This window comes from Eurytemora carolleeae, unplaced genomic scaffold (genome assembly GCF_000591075.1).
Source record: "Eurytemora carolleeae unplaced genomic scaffold, Eaff_2.0 scaffold630, whole genome shotgun sequence".
Lineage (NCBI taxonomy): Eukaryota > Metazoa > Arthropoda > Copepoda > Calanoida > Temoridae > Eurytemora > Eurytemora carolleeae.
This window is the reverse complement of record NW_019396665.1, coordinates 1-13,164: the sequence shown is the minus strand read 5'-3', so window position 1 is coordinate 13,164 and position 13,164 is coordinate 1. Positions and strand designations below refer to the sequence as shown.

At 30.6% G+C, this 13,164-nt stretch overlaps 1 protein-coding gene across 1 annotated transcript; it reads left to right on the top strand.

Moving 5' to 3' along the window:
* Positions 1 to 442: 442 nt before the first annotated feature.
* LOC111707097 (elongation of very long chain fatty acids protein AAEL008004) lies at positions 443 to 10,593 on the top strand. The gene is made up of 10 exons (XM_023480096.1): positions 443 to 595; positions 1,136 to 1,169; positions 2,858 to 2,936; positions 3,322 to 3,383; positions 4,480 to 4,581; positions 5,579 to 5,655; positions 6,165 to 6,253; positions 7,124 to 7,237; positions 9,392 to 9,460; positions 9,863 to 10,593. Exons 1-10 carry the CDS (start codon positions 544 to 546, stop codon positions 9,887 to 9,889), a joined length of 705 nt encoding a protein of 234 aa, XP_023335864.1. The 5' UTR covers positions 443 to 543; the 3' UTR covers positions 9,890 to 10,593.
* Positions 10,594 to 13,164: the final 2,571 nt, after the last annotated feature.

Below are 13,164 nucleotides of genomic sequence, written 5' to 3'. Positions count from 1 at the left end.
GTGGAAATTTATGAATGGCAAAACACTGAAATGGAAATTTGTAAATGACGAAACCCTGAGATGGACATTTTTGAATGACGACGCCCTGAGTTTGAATTTTGATTTTCTGGTGGACAAAGAAAATTGGACATTAACCAGCCTTTTTGATAATTTGTACATGAAAATTCATTTAGGCTTTTAGGGCGCTTTGCGCCTATCTTCTATTTCAATTTTTAACATTTTCTTATCGTAAAACAAAAAATCGCGAATTTTATAAAAAAAAAATCGTGGATTTTCAAAAATCAATGGAAATCGAATTTTGTTTCAGATCTGATAATAATATATTCCAGGGATACCAGATCTGATGATAATATATTCTAGGGATATCAGATCTGATAATAGTATATTCTAGGGCTACCAAATCTGATAATAAAATGTTCCAAGGATACCAGATCTGATAATAATATATTCCAGGGATACCAGATCTGATAATAATATATTCCAGGGATACCAGATCTGATAATAATATATTCCAGGGATACTAGATCTGATGGCTGGTTTCTGATGACCTCTATTTGGCCGACACTCTGTCTATCAGCATCCTACTACGCTATAGGAACAATGCACTAGGATAAAAATAGTCTTAATACAGTTAGAACCAGAAAACTCTGAAATAGGAAGACGACTTTCAAATCCAAGTAATAATGAACATGAGACGCACTAGTTTCGCAGTGTAAACAGACTTATTTCACTTAATAATTTAATTCTATACAATTTTAAGTAAATATAATTGCTTTGTCTTGATTGTCGTCTCTGTTCTTTCTTTTCAATAAGACAAGGACTTTGAAATTGTGCGTGGATATTTTGGCAGGGATTTAGGACGTTTAAAATTCACAAAATCCAAATCCAAAGAAGTTTGAGACAATCTTTCTTTTTTATGATTGACACTCACATTGATCAACCGTGCTATAAAAACTTGCTTCCAAGACTGGATTAATTTTGGAAAGTCACACCGCCATGGGCACAGATTTTACCACAATAAATCACTTTTTTAGTTCTAGACATATTTTTATTTCGAATACTAAAGCACTAGCTTATATTTTCGTAATAGCAATTGTCAAATTATTTTCTTAATTTTTCAAATGCAATTGTACAGTTCGCTTCCTTGGTCCTTGGTACATGAAAAACAGGTAAAATTGTACATAAAACCAGGGACCGAAGTTAATGAATTGGAGAAATGGCTGAATTACCTACTGTCAGGTTTAATTTTGAATCGTTGATTAGCTTTGAATCGATGATTTAAGATTAGAACCGCCGGTAGATTGCTCAACTACCTAGCTCAAATTCAACGAAATCGGTCCTGCAGTATTACTACATTTATTTCATGATTATAGATCAGTATTTTCTCTTACACTTGAATTAAAAAGAAGCTGTTCTAACTTGTCTAAGATGTTTAACGCAAACTTTAAAAAAAATCCTCCACAAATTACAGCATTGCGATCAAATTTAAGAAAGAAAATTTTTTCTCCATTTTATGGATTCCCCTGTGCTGGGTTAACCACGTGACAAAGGATGAGACTTCAGAGACGAGCGTACGAATTTTTTCTGATTCTTCATTTTCATGATTCCATGTAAAATTGTGCCTTTCTTTGTCAAATATCAGCCATTTCATGACTTATCCAAGCCTTGGAATCGTAATATCTTTAAAGTTGACCTTGGAATCGTAATATCTTTAAAGTTGACCTTGGAATCGTAATATCTTTAAAGTTTCAAGTCGTTTTTACAGTCTTATTCCTTTATCTGATCAAATATTAGACTGATCAAATTCTTCTGAAATAAATAGTCTTTAAATGTATTTAAAGGGACTGTAAGCAAAATTTTAAGTGACCCTCCATACAAAGATGGCAATTCCCGATTTACAACGGTACCCTTGAAACCTTAATCCATTAAAAAAGCGGAAAGTGTTTAATATTTATGTGAGAGTCTCCCTTGCTTCTTTTAAGCAAGAAATGCGCAAGTCATATTCGCAGATTAACCGCAAAGGAAAATAAACAATTAGAAGAAACAAAATCTAATTCTAATTCATATTTGATCAGACAACGCTTTAAAGATATCGTTGTAAAATTGGTATTGCCATATTTTAATGTACAGTCCCTTTAAAGTAAAATTGCATTAATTCATGTTAGGCTATAAACACTAAACAGCCCGTAAACCTGCACACAGTGCACAATCAGCAATGTTAATTAAGCGTTAATTTCTTTTTCTCACGCTATTTCATTCATTGTTGCTTACCCCACACAATATAAATCTAGTACTATTCTATAGTACATTTTGTAAACTATTAATATTGCAATTTATATTGCATGAATTTTTAAGTTGGATTTTGAGTAATCTGTAATCTGTCATCTGTCATCTGTCATCTGTCATCTGTCATCTGTGTAATCTGTGTAATCTGTGTAATCTGTGTAATCTGTAATCTGTAATCTGTAATCTGTAATTTGTAATCAGTAATCTGTAATCTGTAATCTGTAATCTGTAATCTGTAATCTGTAATCTGTAATCTGTAATCTGTAATCTGTAATCTGTAATCTGTAATCTGTAATTTGTAATCTGTTCTCTGTGTAATCTGCAATCTCTTATCTCTAATCTGTAATCTGTAATCTGTAATCTGTAATCTGTAATCTGTAATCTGTAATCTGTAATCTGTAATCTGTAATCTGTAATCTGTAATCTGTTCTCTGTGTAATCTGTAATCTGTAATCTGTTCTCTGTGTAATCTGTAATCTGTAATCTGTTCTCTGTGTAATCTGTATTCTGTGATCTGTAATCTGTAATCTGTAATATGTGTAATCTGTATAGAAGTCGCTCTATATTCTAGGGAACCGTTTGAACTGAAGAAAGTAATGCTTGTTTACAATCTGTTCCAAGCAATATTTAACTCATGGTTGCTCTATAAGGTAATATTTTTAACATGAGTGTAAACAATCATATTTCAAGCAATATTCAACTCATGGTTGCTTTATAAGGTAATATTTTTAACATGAGTGTAAACAATCATATTTCAAGGGGGGGGGGGCTAAACCCCCCTTGAAACCACACATTTCCCTGTTTAACACTATCTGCGTAGTTCTACCTTCTCCTCGTTATTTTATAAATTCTTCCTTCTTCCCTGTAGTATTCACAACTAAAACAGTCGGTGTTGTTTTCAATAGAATTAAGACGACTTTTCATGTTTTTGCTTACTCGTAAAACTTGTAATTTAAAATCTTGTAAGAAATCACAACTTAAGTATAAAGTCGTCTTCTTTGTGTTGATATTAACGCTGACCACTGTATTATTTAGGCCGGGCTTCTATGGTTTGGTCCATACAACTGGCGATGTCAACCAATCGATTATTCAAACAGGTGTTTTATTTAACAAATTGACACTAAATTAATCTTTTTTCTTTGTCTACCTAACTTTTTTCTTCTCCTCATTCACTTTATTTCTTCTTCTAAAACATGTGTATTTTCGCATTTAATTCTCTAAATTTTCTTATTTTATATCACTTTATATTCTTCTTCTAAATGGCTGTATTTTCTTCCTCTAAGTAACTTTTCTCTTCTTTTAAATCCCTTTAAAACCTTCTTCTTAATCCCGTTATTTTCTTCTTCTTAATTCCTTTATTTCCTTCTTCTTAATCTCTTTATTTTCTTCTTCTTAATTCCTTTGTTTCCTTCTTCTAAATCCCTCTAGTTTCGTCTTCTAAATCCCTTTATTTCATTCTTATTAATCCCTTTTTTTCCTTCTTCTTAATCCCTCTAGTTTCTTCTTCTTAACCCCTTTATTTCATTCTTCTTTATCTCTTTTTTTCCTTCTTCTTAATCCCTCTAGTTTCTTCTTCTTAATCCCTTTATTTCATTCTTCTTAATTCCTTTTTTTCCTTTTTCTTAATCCCTCTAGTTCTTCTTCTTAATCCCTTTATTCCTTGTTCTTAATCCCTTTAGTTTATTTATCTTAATCTCTTTAGTTTCTTCTTCTAAATCACTATTAATGATTGAATAAAAATACAGGAAAGAAAATTAATCTATTTGCACGAACAAACCAATTTTAACTAATTAACATAAACGTTGGACTAACAACTCTGGATTAAGAACATAATTTCTTCCTGGGATTGTTTGATTTATACAAAGTTACCCACAAAGGATGAGACTTCAGAGACGACTTTCATATATTCAATATTCCCTGCAACTGTAAACCGGTTTCTTGCTTTGCCAGATCAAGAAACAAACTATGCTCAAAGCCTAATTCGAGGCAAAAAAAAATATATTAACCTTGAATTCGTCATATTTTAAAATTTTCAGATCGTCTTTACAGTCTCATTCTTTGTAAATAACCCTGAGGCCGAATTTAAAGACATTTGATACAATTTAAAGTGAAACCAAACCATAATTAAGCCGCGGCTCAAATTCTTTAAATTCGGCCTCTGGTTGATTAAACATTTTCAATTTTCTATTTCAGTTCTGCAGGAGAAGCAGCTTTGAATGTAACCTATTGGTATTTTATCTCAAAGTTCTTGGATTTCTTTGATTCATTTTTCTTTGTGCTCAGGAAAAAGTTCAGGTGAAGACGCAAATGCTAAAAAATTAAAGGGAATGTTAACGTAATTTTAATTAATCTTGCTTTCATAGATTGACCAGTCTAATCCATAACAGTACCCTTAAAACCTTTATCTGATCAACCATGAATTTTATATTCATGTTTATAATTTTAAAAACAGATTATTCTTCAACTGTTGGTTCTCTATAACGAAAGTGACTTGCGCATTTTTACTGAAGTAAAACCAGGGAGAAAAGATCGGAATTAAACTGGAAATGGGCCTTTGCCTCGGTAAACATTGCTCAGTCCCTTTCAGCCTGAAAAGGAGTTCAAAGAGTATAATTCATGTCAATGTTCACAAATTATACGTAGTAAATTTTAATAATAGCGTATGATCCCTGTACATATCCATTTTAATTTCTTCTTTTTATTAAGTTTGTGCTTAAATGAACTCAGATCAGAAATGTAAAGTAAAGTTTGCTGAAATGAACTCTGGAATACATGACAGGTTGTCAGAGATTTCTTTTAAATTTTTTCTATAAAAAAGATGTTCCAGGGCCCAGAAGGTTTTTTAGCACAAATGTGTGAAGTACACCTGCAGTATAGAAACAGTACTACAAAATGGTGGCTTTACACTTTTTTTGACTTAATTCCACTCTATACTTATCTATTCTCTTTGGCAATTTCTTTTAGTTTTATAAAAGATGAGCATGTCCGATATCCAATGGTACTGCATAAACACCTTTAACTAATTAATAGTGTGGAAGATATCGCAGTATTTTTTGTATTACGCGTGTTTTGATCATTTCTGCAGCAGAAATGCGCATGTAATTTTTGAAGTAAAACCACAATTGAAAATAATCAGTTAAAATGAAAATCAAAAAGAGAAAAATCGATTTATAATTCAAATTTGATTAGACCTATTTTATAGAATTCATCAGTTTAAAGATTTAAAAACGACGATATCTTCACCATTGTTGCTCAAGCGAAGCAGTTTAAAAAATAGTCTTATTTGTTGCAGTCACCTGTCTACCCTCCATGTTGTTCATCATGGCGGGCTTCCGATCTTCGTTTGGTTTGGTCCAAGATTTGTCGGAGGGATGTTGCAATTATTTTTCGTCAAAGTAAAATTTTAATACTGTGGTAACCAGAAAACTCTGGAATAGGAAGTTGACTTTTAGACTCAGTTATAGTTCAATGAACGTATGAAGCAGTTGTGCAGTGTAAACAGACCCAATTGATTTAATAATATATTAGTAAAGCTACAGGGTCACTAATCAATTAAAAGTTCAAGACAACTCTCAAGTCGTCTTGCTATTTTCATGTTTCGTGGCACACCCTGTACAAAATGCACATTAATTTAATGTTGTCTTCCTATTCTACAGTTTTCTAGACAATTCTGATTTTTTATTTTTTATTTAGTTACAGTGAAAAACTAGCATTTTTTTACTTCTCAGGATTATTCTTCTAATTTGGAGTAAAATAAAAAATAAGGGTTTTAAAAAAGCATTTTTTACTTTTTTTTGTGATATTATATTATTCAAAGCATAAATAATAATAATTTGATTTGTTATTTCAATATTTTTATATTGCAAACCATCTAATAGGAGGACACACTACATTCTGTGGTTTTCTAAACAGTGGAATACATGTAGTTATGTATCTGTACTACTTCCTTGCAGCTCTAGGACCTAAGGTATAATTTAAGCATTGACGTGTTTTCAGTTGGCTGGTTTTTTTGCCTATATTTTCTTTCATGGTCAGAATTTGGCATAAATTTGTCAAAATTAGGCATGATTTGGCATAATTTGGCATAATTTGGCATAACGGGGAATAATTTGACATAATTTGGCATAATTTGTCAAAATTTGGCATACTTTAGCATAATTTTGCATAGTTTTGCATATTTTGGCATAATTTGGCATAATTTGGCATAATTTGGCATAATTTGTCAAAATTTGCCATAATTTGCCATAATTTGGGATAATTTGGCATAATTTGTCAAAATTTGGCATATTTTGGCATAATTTATCAAAATTTTGCATAATTTGGCATAATCTGTCATAATTTGGCATAATTTTGCATAACTTGTCATAACTTGGCATAATTTGGCATAATTTGTTAAAATTTTGGCATTATTTGGCATAATTTGTTATAATTTGGCATAATTTGTCATAATTTGTCATAATTTTGTATAATTTGGCATAATTTGGCATACATTTGGCATAATTTGTCAAAATTTTGCATAATTTGGCATAATCTGTTATAATTTTGCATAATTTGGCATAATTTGTCAAAGTTTGTTATAATTTGGCATACTTTGTCATAACTCATAATTTGCCATAATTTCGCATAATTTGTCATAACTCTGCATAATTTCGCACCAAATTTATGCTAAAAACGACCCAAAAACATGAACGTGATCATTTTTGGATAATTTTTTTACAATGTATATGATGTAATGTATAGATGTTGTGTGGTATTTCCGATATTTATTCATTTATTGCACAAAAGTCTAAAAGATCGCTGAAAAACGCACTATTTTATTATTCAAATTTCTATTTAGGTAACTCCGTATCTCTGGTGGAAACGGTATCTCACAAAACTTCAGATGATTCAGTTTGTCGTCTTCTTTATCCACGCTCTTCAACCTCTCTTCATCGAGTGTGACTATCCTAAGGTGAGTTTAACCCAGAAGTTTGGAAACATCGTACGAATTTATAAAATGTCGTCTTGACAATTTTTCAATTATTGAATTATAAGACTAAATATCTGCAGCAGTCCATCATCAGTAAAGGTTTAGAAAACATTGAACACCTCAAAATAAAAGGAAAGTTGCTATAAAGATATTCCCCCCCCCGTTCTCAGAAAGGAAAATGAAAGTTACTATATAGATATCACCCCAGTTCTCAGAAAGGAAAATTAAAGTAATAAAGCTACTATAGAGGTATTCCCCCCAGTTCTCAGAAAGGAAATGAAAAACGCTATATAGATACTTTCCCCAGTTTTCAGAAAGGAAAAAGGAAAGTTACTATATAGTATATAGGTATTTCCCCCAGTTCTCAGAAAGGAAAAGGAAAAAATCTATATAGGTATTCCCCCCAGTTCTCAGAAAGGAAAATGAAAGTTGCTATATAGGTATTCCCCTCAGTTCTGAGAAAGGAAAAGGAAAGTTGCTATATAGTTATTCCACCCAGTTCTCAGAAAGGAAAATGAAAGCTACTATATAGGTATTCCCCCCAGTTCTCAGAAAGGAAAAGAAAAGTTGCTATATAGGTATTCCCCCCAGTTCTCAGAAAGGAAAAGGAAAGTTACTATATTAATAGTTCACTTATAAATTAATTGGCCGTTGATAGTGTTAATCGACAATCAAATTACAACTTACAAGGCAAGAATTATAGAATTTAAAATTCAAATTCGTTAGTTCAAATAATTCGTTAATTTTCGTTTCGTTTGTCAAGTTACGAATCTTGGGTTGGTGGGTTATATTATAATAAATAATATTGACAAAAAAATTGTGATTTCAAGTCTAGTAAAAACTGGGAAGTTGTTGATAAATATATACAGGGTTACCCACAATGAAGATGAGACTTCAGAGACGATTGTGCGAAATTGGTTTAGTCCGTTTCTTGCATGATCATGGTTCATTTTTAGGATAAAACTGGCTAATTTCTGTGCTTCATCATTTAGTAAACCATCAGAGTACTAACTTAAATGCAGGAACCAAAATAAAGCTTTAAATCGTCATATTTTTAGAGTCATGGAGTCCTCTTTACAGTCTCATCCTTTGGGGTTAACCCTGTACATTGGGCACGGGCAGCCGTAGTACATTTGAATTTCCGAACCGGGTCAACCTTTCCGGTCCTAGTACTGTACCTAGCTCTATGGACAGCACTAGCTGGTGCAACAAGGTTTACGCGATTAGACTTTATTCTTCATATAGGTTGAATTTACTTTTACGAAAGGGGCAGAGGTCCGAGTGAGATTTTAATTTGTTTTTAACTAAAAAATGTCAACAAATATACTACACAAAAATCGCCACTCTGCAAATATTAATGATATATTGCCATACTGCACACTGAACTATACACAGAAGAAGAAGGTCAATGCAATATTAATAGTACGGCTTTGTGACCTTGTAGCTCTGATAGTATTGATAGTATTGATGCAATACTAAGAAAAAAGCTACTTTATTTTTGAAAATTCAAAACATTTTTGTTCTTTGTAAAAGCTTTTTAATAAGATAAGTTAAAATTGAAAAAATATAAGAATCAAAAACGGTTTTCTGTAAGTGCAAAGAGTTCGATGAAAAAAAAAATACTCCGAGATTACGAATTTTTAAAATATTTTTAGTTTTTTTCATATATTTGTATGTATATATTAAGTTTTAATCTCTGTTTGTCTGTTTGTTTGTTTGTCCGATCCTAACTCAGGAACACCTGGACCGATTTGCCTCAAATGTTGATCGGGAGAACCATGGGAATGTTCATAGCCTGGTTTTGAGATTATAAGTTGAGTTGGTCGACTTTTTTAGAAAATATTTGTTTACCGGTAAAATCGACCTAGTGCGGGTAAACGGTGTGATTAACTATACTTAATCTGGGCAGCGCCGGGTTCACAAGCTAGTTCATCACATTATTTGTAAATCTATATGTTTTGTAATTCAATATTTTTTGTAATTCTATATTTTTTGTAAATCTATATTTTTTGTAATTCTATATTTTTTGTAAATCTATATTTTTTGTAAATCTATATTTTTTGTAAATCTATATTTTTTGTAAATCTATATTTTTTGTAAATCTATATGTTTTGTAAATCTATATTTTTTGTTTAGATTTACTGTTGGATTATATTGGGACATGGTCTTCTTTATTTTGTTCTCTTTACTAACTTCTATATTCAGGTTTATTCTCATTTATGCATTTATTCATTTCCTAATTTATTGGTTTTTGATTTATTAATTTATTCATTTTATCATTTATTCATATATTTTTTTCTTTATTTACTCATTCATTTATTCATCCTTTTATTCATTTATTAATTCATTCATGTATTAATTCATTTTTTTCTTCATTTTTTCATTTTTTCAATTATTTATTTATTTTTATTTTTGAACTTATTTATTTATTCATTTATTCATTTATCTATATATTTTTATTATCTTATTCATCTATTCATCATTTGCTTATTTACCATTATTTTTATTAAACATTTACTCTTTCTCACATTATATGTACTTTTGTTATGGCTCAATCTTGCGAAGTATAACAAAATACAATACATGCAATTATTTACTTTTTTTCAGTCCTACATCAAGAAGAAAAAGGCATAAAGCTGCAATGCTGCCTAATGTTGCTCAATGCTGCTCAATGAAGACCAAACAGACAATGCTCACTTTTGTTTACAAATATATATTGTTATTATTTTTGTTTTTGGAGGGGCGGGGTTTATTGATATTCATTTTATTTTACAAATTGTGTAAACTTTTTCATTGATTTCTCGAAATGATTTTATTTCTAATTTTTTTTCTTGGGGAGGGGAGAAGGGGCAAGGGTCGCTGATATTGAAAAAATTATTAAATAGTTAGTTCAAATATTTAAAGTAATATCCCATTATTACCACCCCCCCCCCGTCCCCCCACATGCCCGTATCAAGGTGGGGGTGCAAGGGGTCAAGTGCACCCCCTTTCTCCTAAAATGGGGGTGTACCGACGAATTTGCACCCCACTCCTCTTTTACATAAATTGCTTGATATAATCTTCTCCAAAATATTGAGATTTTAGTATTCAAAGTGTTCAAAAATTATTTTCATTCTGTATTTTGTATAGTCACTGTGTGCATGTTTATACAAAACAATAGTTTATTAAAGCTGTTCAGACCAAATTAAACCTTTTAAGAAAAATATCTGTCCGGAGGTAAGATTTTCTGATCGAACTGGTTTGTTCTTTCGCATATGTCGATATATCTACATATAAACAATGAAACTAATATGTACAGGGTGTCCCAATAAACATGGGAATTCAGCGACGAATTTGATATCGTCTTTTTAAACAATTCTTTGATTTAGTAGCGATACCTACTGAGAAAGCTGTAATCAGTAAGAGTTTCGTCTGCTATGTTCACATTTTGTTTGAGTATGTTTTGACTGCTTCGTTTGTACTTCGTAAAACATGAAAATTGCAGCATAGAATAGAGTAAACTTGTCCGTCTTTACTGTTCATCTTACGGAGACATTATAAACACATCTTTAGAGTCTTTTACCCTTTTAATAAAATAAACTCTAGCAGACATAATAATATCATGGCTTTTAAAATTAAGTATTACAATGCTAATTCATAACAAAGACGATATCGAATTCGTCACTGAATTCCCATGTTTTTGGGACACCCTGTATTACATTACATTACCTCAGTTTTAATATTTTCCACAGACAATTCAAAATCCGTGATCGCGTGAAGGTGGAAGAACTGCAGAGTTGTAATATAAAAATTATCAACACTTTCTGTCATCAGATATTGTAAAATTTTTGATGAAAAATAAATTATGAAAATTTTCGGTGTATCATACAAAACATCAAATTCAAATTAGAATTTAATCTACATAACATAAAACTCAAGCTACAATTACTATTTTTAATACCAAAATTACAAAATATGTCAAGTTCAAGCTAAAATTTTGTGTCGTAACTTTATAGTACGTCAAATATTAGATAATAATCTACATAACATAAAATTCAAGCTAAAATTACTAAAGTTATACAAAAATTTTCTACACCTCCTTCACAACGTTTCACTTGGTGACCCTGAGTCAATGCTTTGACAATCCCCCTTTACACCCCCCTTTGGGAAAATCCTGGCTAGGGGCCCGTCCCAAAGCTCCAAAAATAGTTAAACAGTTAAGTTATTTAGATGTTTATTTCACTCTTATAAAAATGTTTTTTTTTAATATTTTTGCTCAATTTGAAGATTTTGTTCTATATTTTTATACATTTTATAAATTTCATTTTTCATGGTTTAAAACTGAACAGATAAAATACTTCTAAAACTATCCTAAAGTCTATGTACCAGGGGTAACATAGGTTAAAAAGATTTGAAATTTTTTCTTTTAAACATAAAAAACAGGTTGTGTAAAATGCATTATATATCATTGTCAACATTGTGTTATGTTAAAGCTATGAATAAATTATATATATTTAATAACATCGTGTTAAGTTAAAGTGATGAATAAATTATATATATTTAATATCATTGTGTTGAGTTAAAGCAAAGAATAAATTTTATATATTTAATAACATTGTGTTGAGTTAAATTGATGAATAAATTATGTATATTTAAAAACATTGTGTTGAGTTAAAGCAAAGAATAAATTATGTATATTTAATAACATTGTGTTGAGTTAAAGCAATGAATAAATTATATATATTTAATAACATTGTGTTGAGTTAAAGCAAAGAAAAAATTATGTATATTTAATAACATTGTGTTAAGTTAAAGCAAAGAATAAATTATGTATATTTAATAACATTGTGTTGAGTTAAAGCAAAGAATAAATTATGTATATTTAATAACATTGTGTTGAGTTAAAGCAATGAATAAATTATGTATATTTAATAATATTGTGTTGAGTTATGTCAAGGCATGTCAAGCACTTATATTCAAGTTTTTAACTATAATTAACTATATATATAAATACAGCCTTACAGGGTATCCCACATCATATTAGATCGTTTAAAACTTTGAATTGCGATGTTCGGAGCAAATCAGAAAAAAAAATCATTTTTATAAATCGTATTAGGCTAACATAAAAATTTGCATTTAGAAATTACTAGGTTTTTTGAGTATTATTTGCGTATTTTGTTCGGTTTTAGTGTTAAAGCTTGCAGATAATCCATGATAATACATGCCCGTAGCTATCGAGGGGGGCACAGGGGTACGTCCCCCCCTTTTACCTCCGAAGGGGGGGCACACTTTCTGAGACAAAAAAGAAGAAAATGAAATAATGAAAAGAAGGAAACGAAAAAAGAAAGAGAGAAGGAAAAGGGGGAGATAATTGGCATAAAATTTGATTTTTGGTTCCAGTATTATTTTTATTTCTATCCTGTTTTGTGAAATGATAGGGTTTCTATACATTTTTTTGTGCTTTGGTAAGCTTATTCTTTTCCCTTCTTTTAATAGATTCATGATTCTAATGAACCATCGTACGGCAAAATGTAAAATGGAGACAAATTTAAATTTCATACAAATATGGCCAGGTTTAGGAGAAGCTGTTTGTGCTCATCCTCAAGCTGCAGGGGGTTCTTTTCGAATTTTATGTTCATGCTTGAGCTTTTTCTTTTCGAATTTTAGTTTTGAGAAAACTGAAGATTTTCATCCTTGCGTTTTTTGATCTTTACAGGAACTTATATCATTTACTTTCTATTAATTTAATAAGAATATATTCGCTATTCGTGGTTAAAAAAATTTCAGTTGTTCATTTATTTATATACAGGGTGTCCCACGATACATGACAATAGGAAGACGACTTGAAAGTCGTCTTTGATATTTGAATTTATTTTTGACATTTATTCTTCTATCTACTTTAACATATGTAGGATTCTTGAAACAATTAT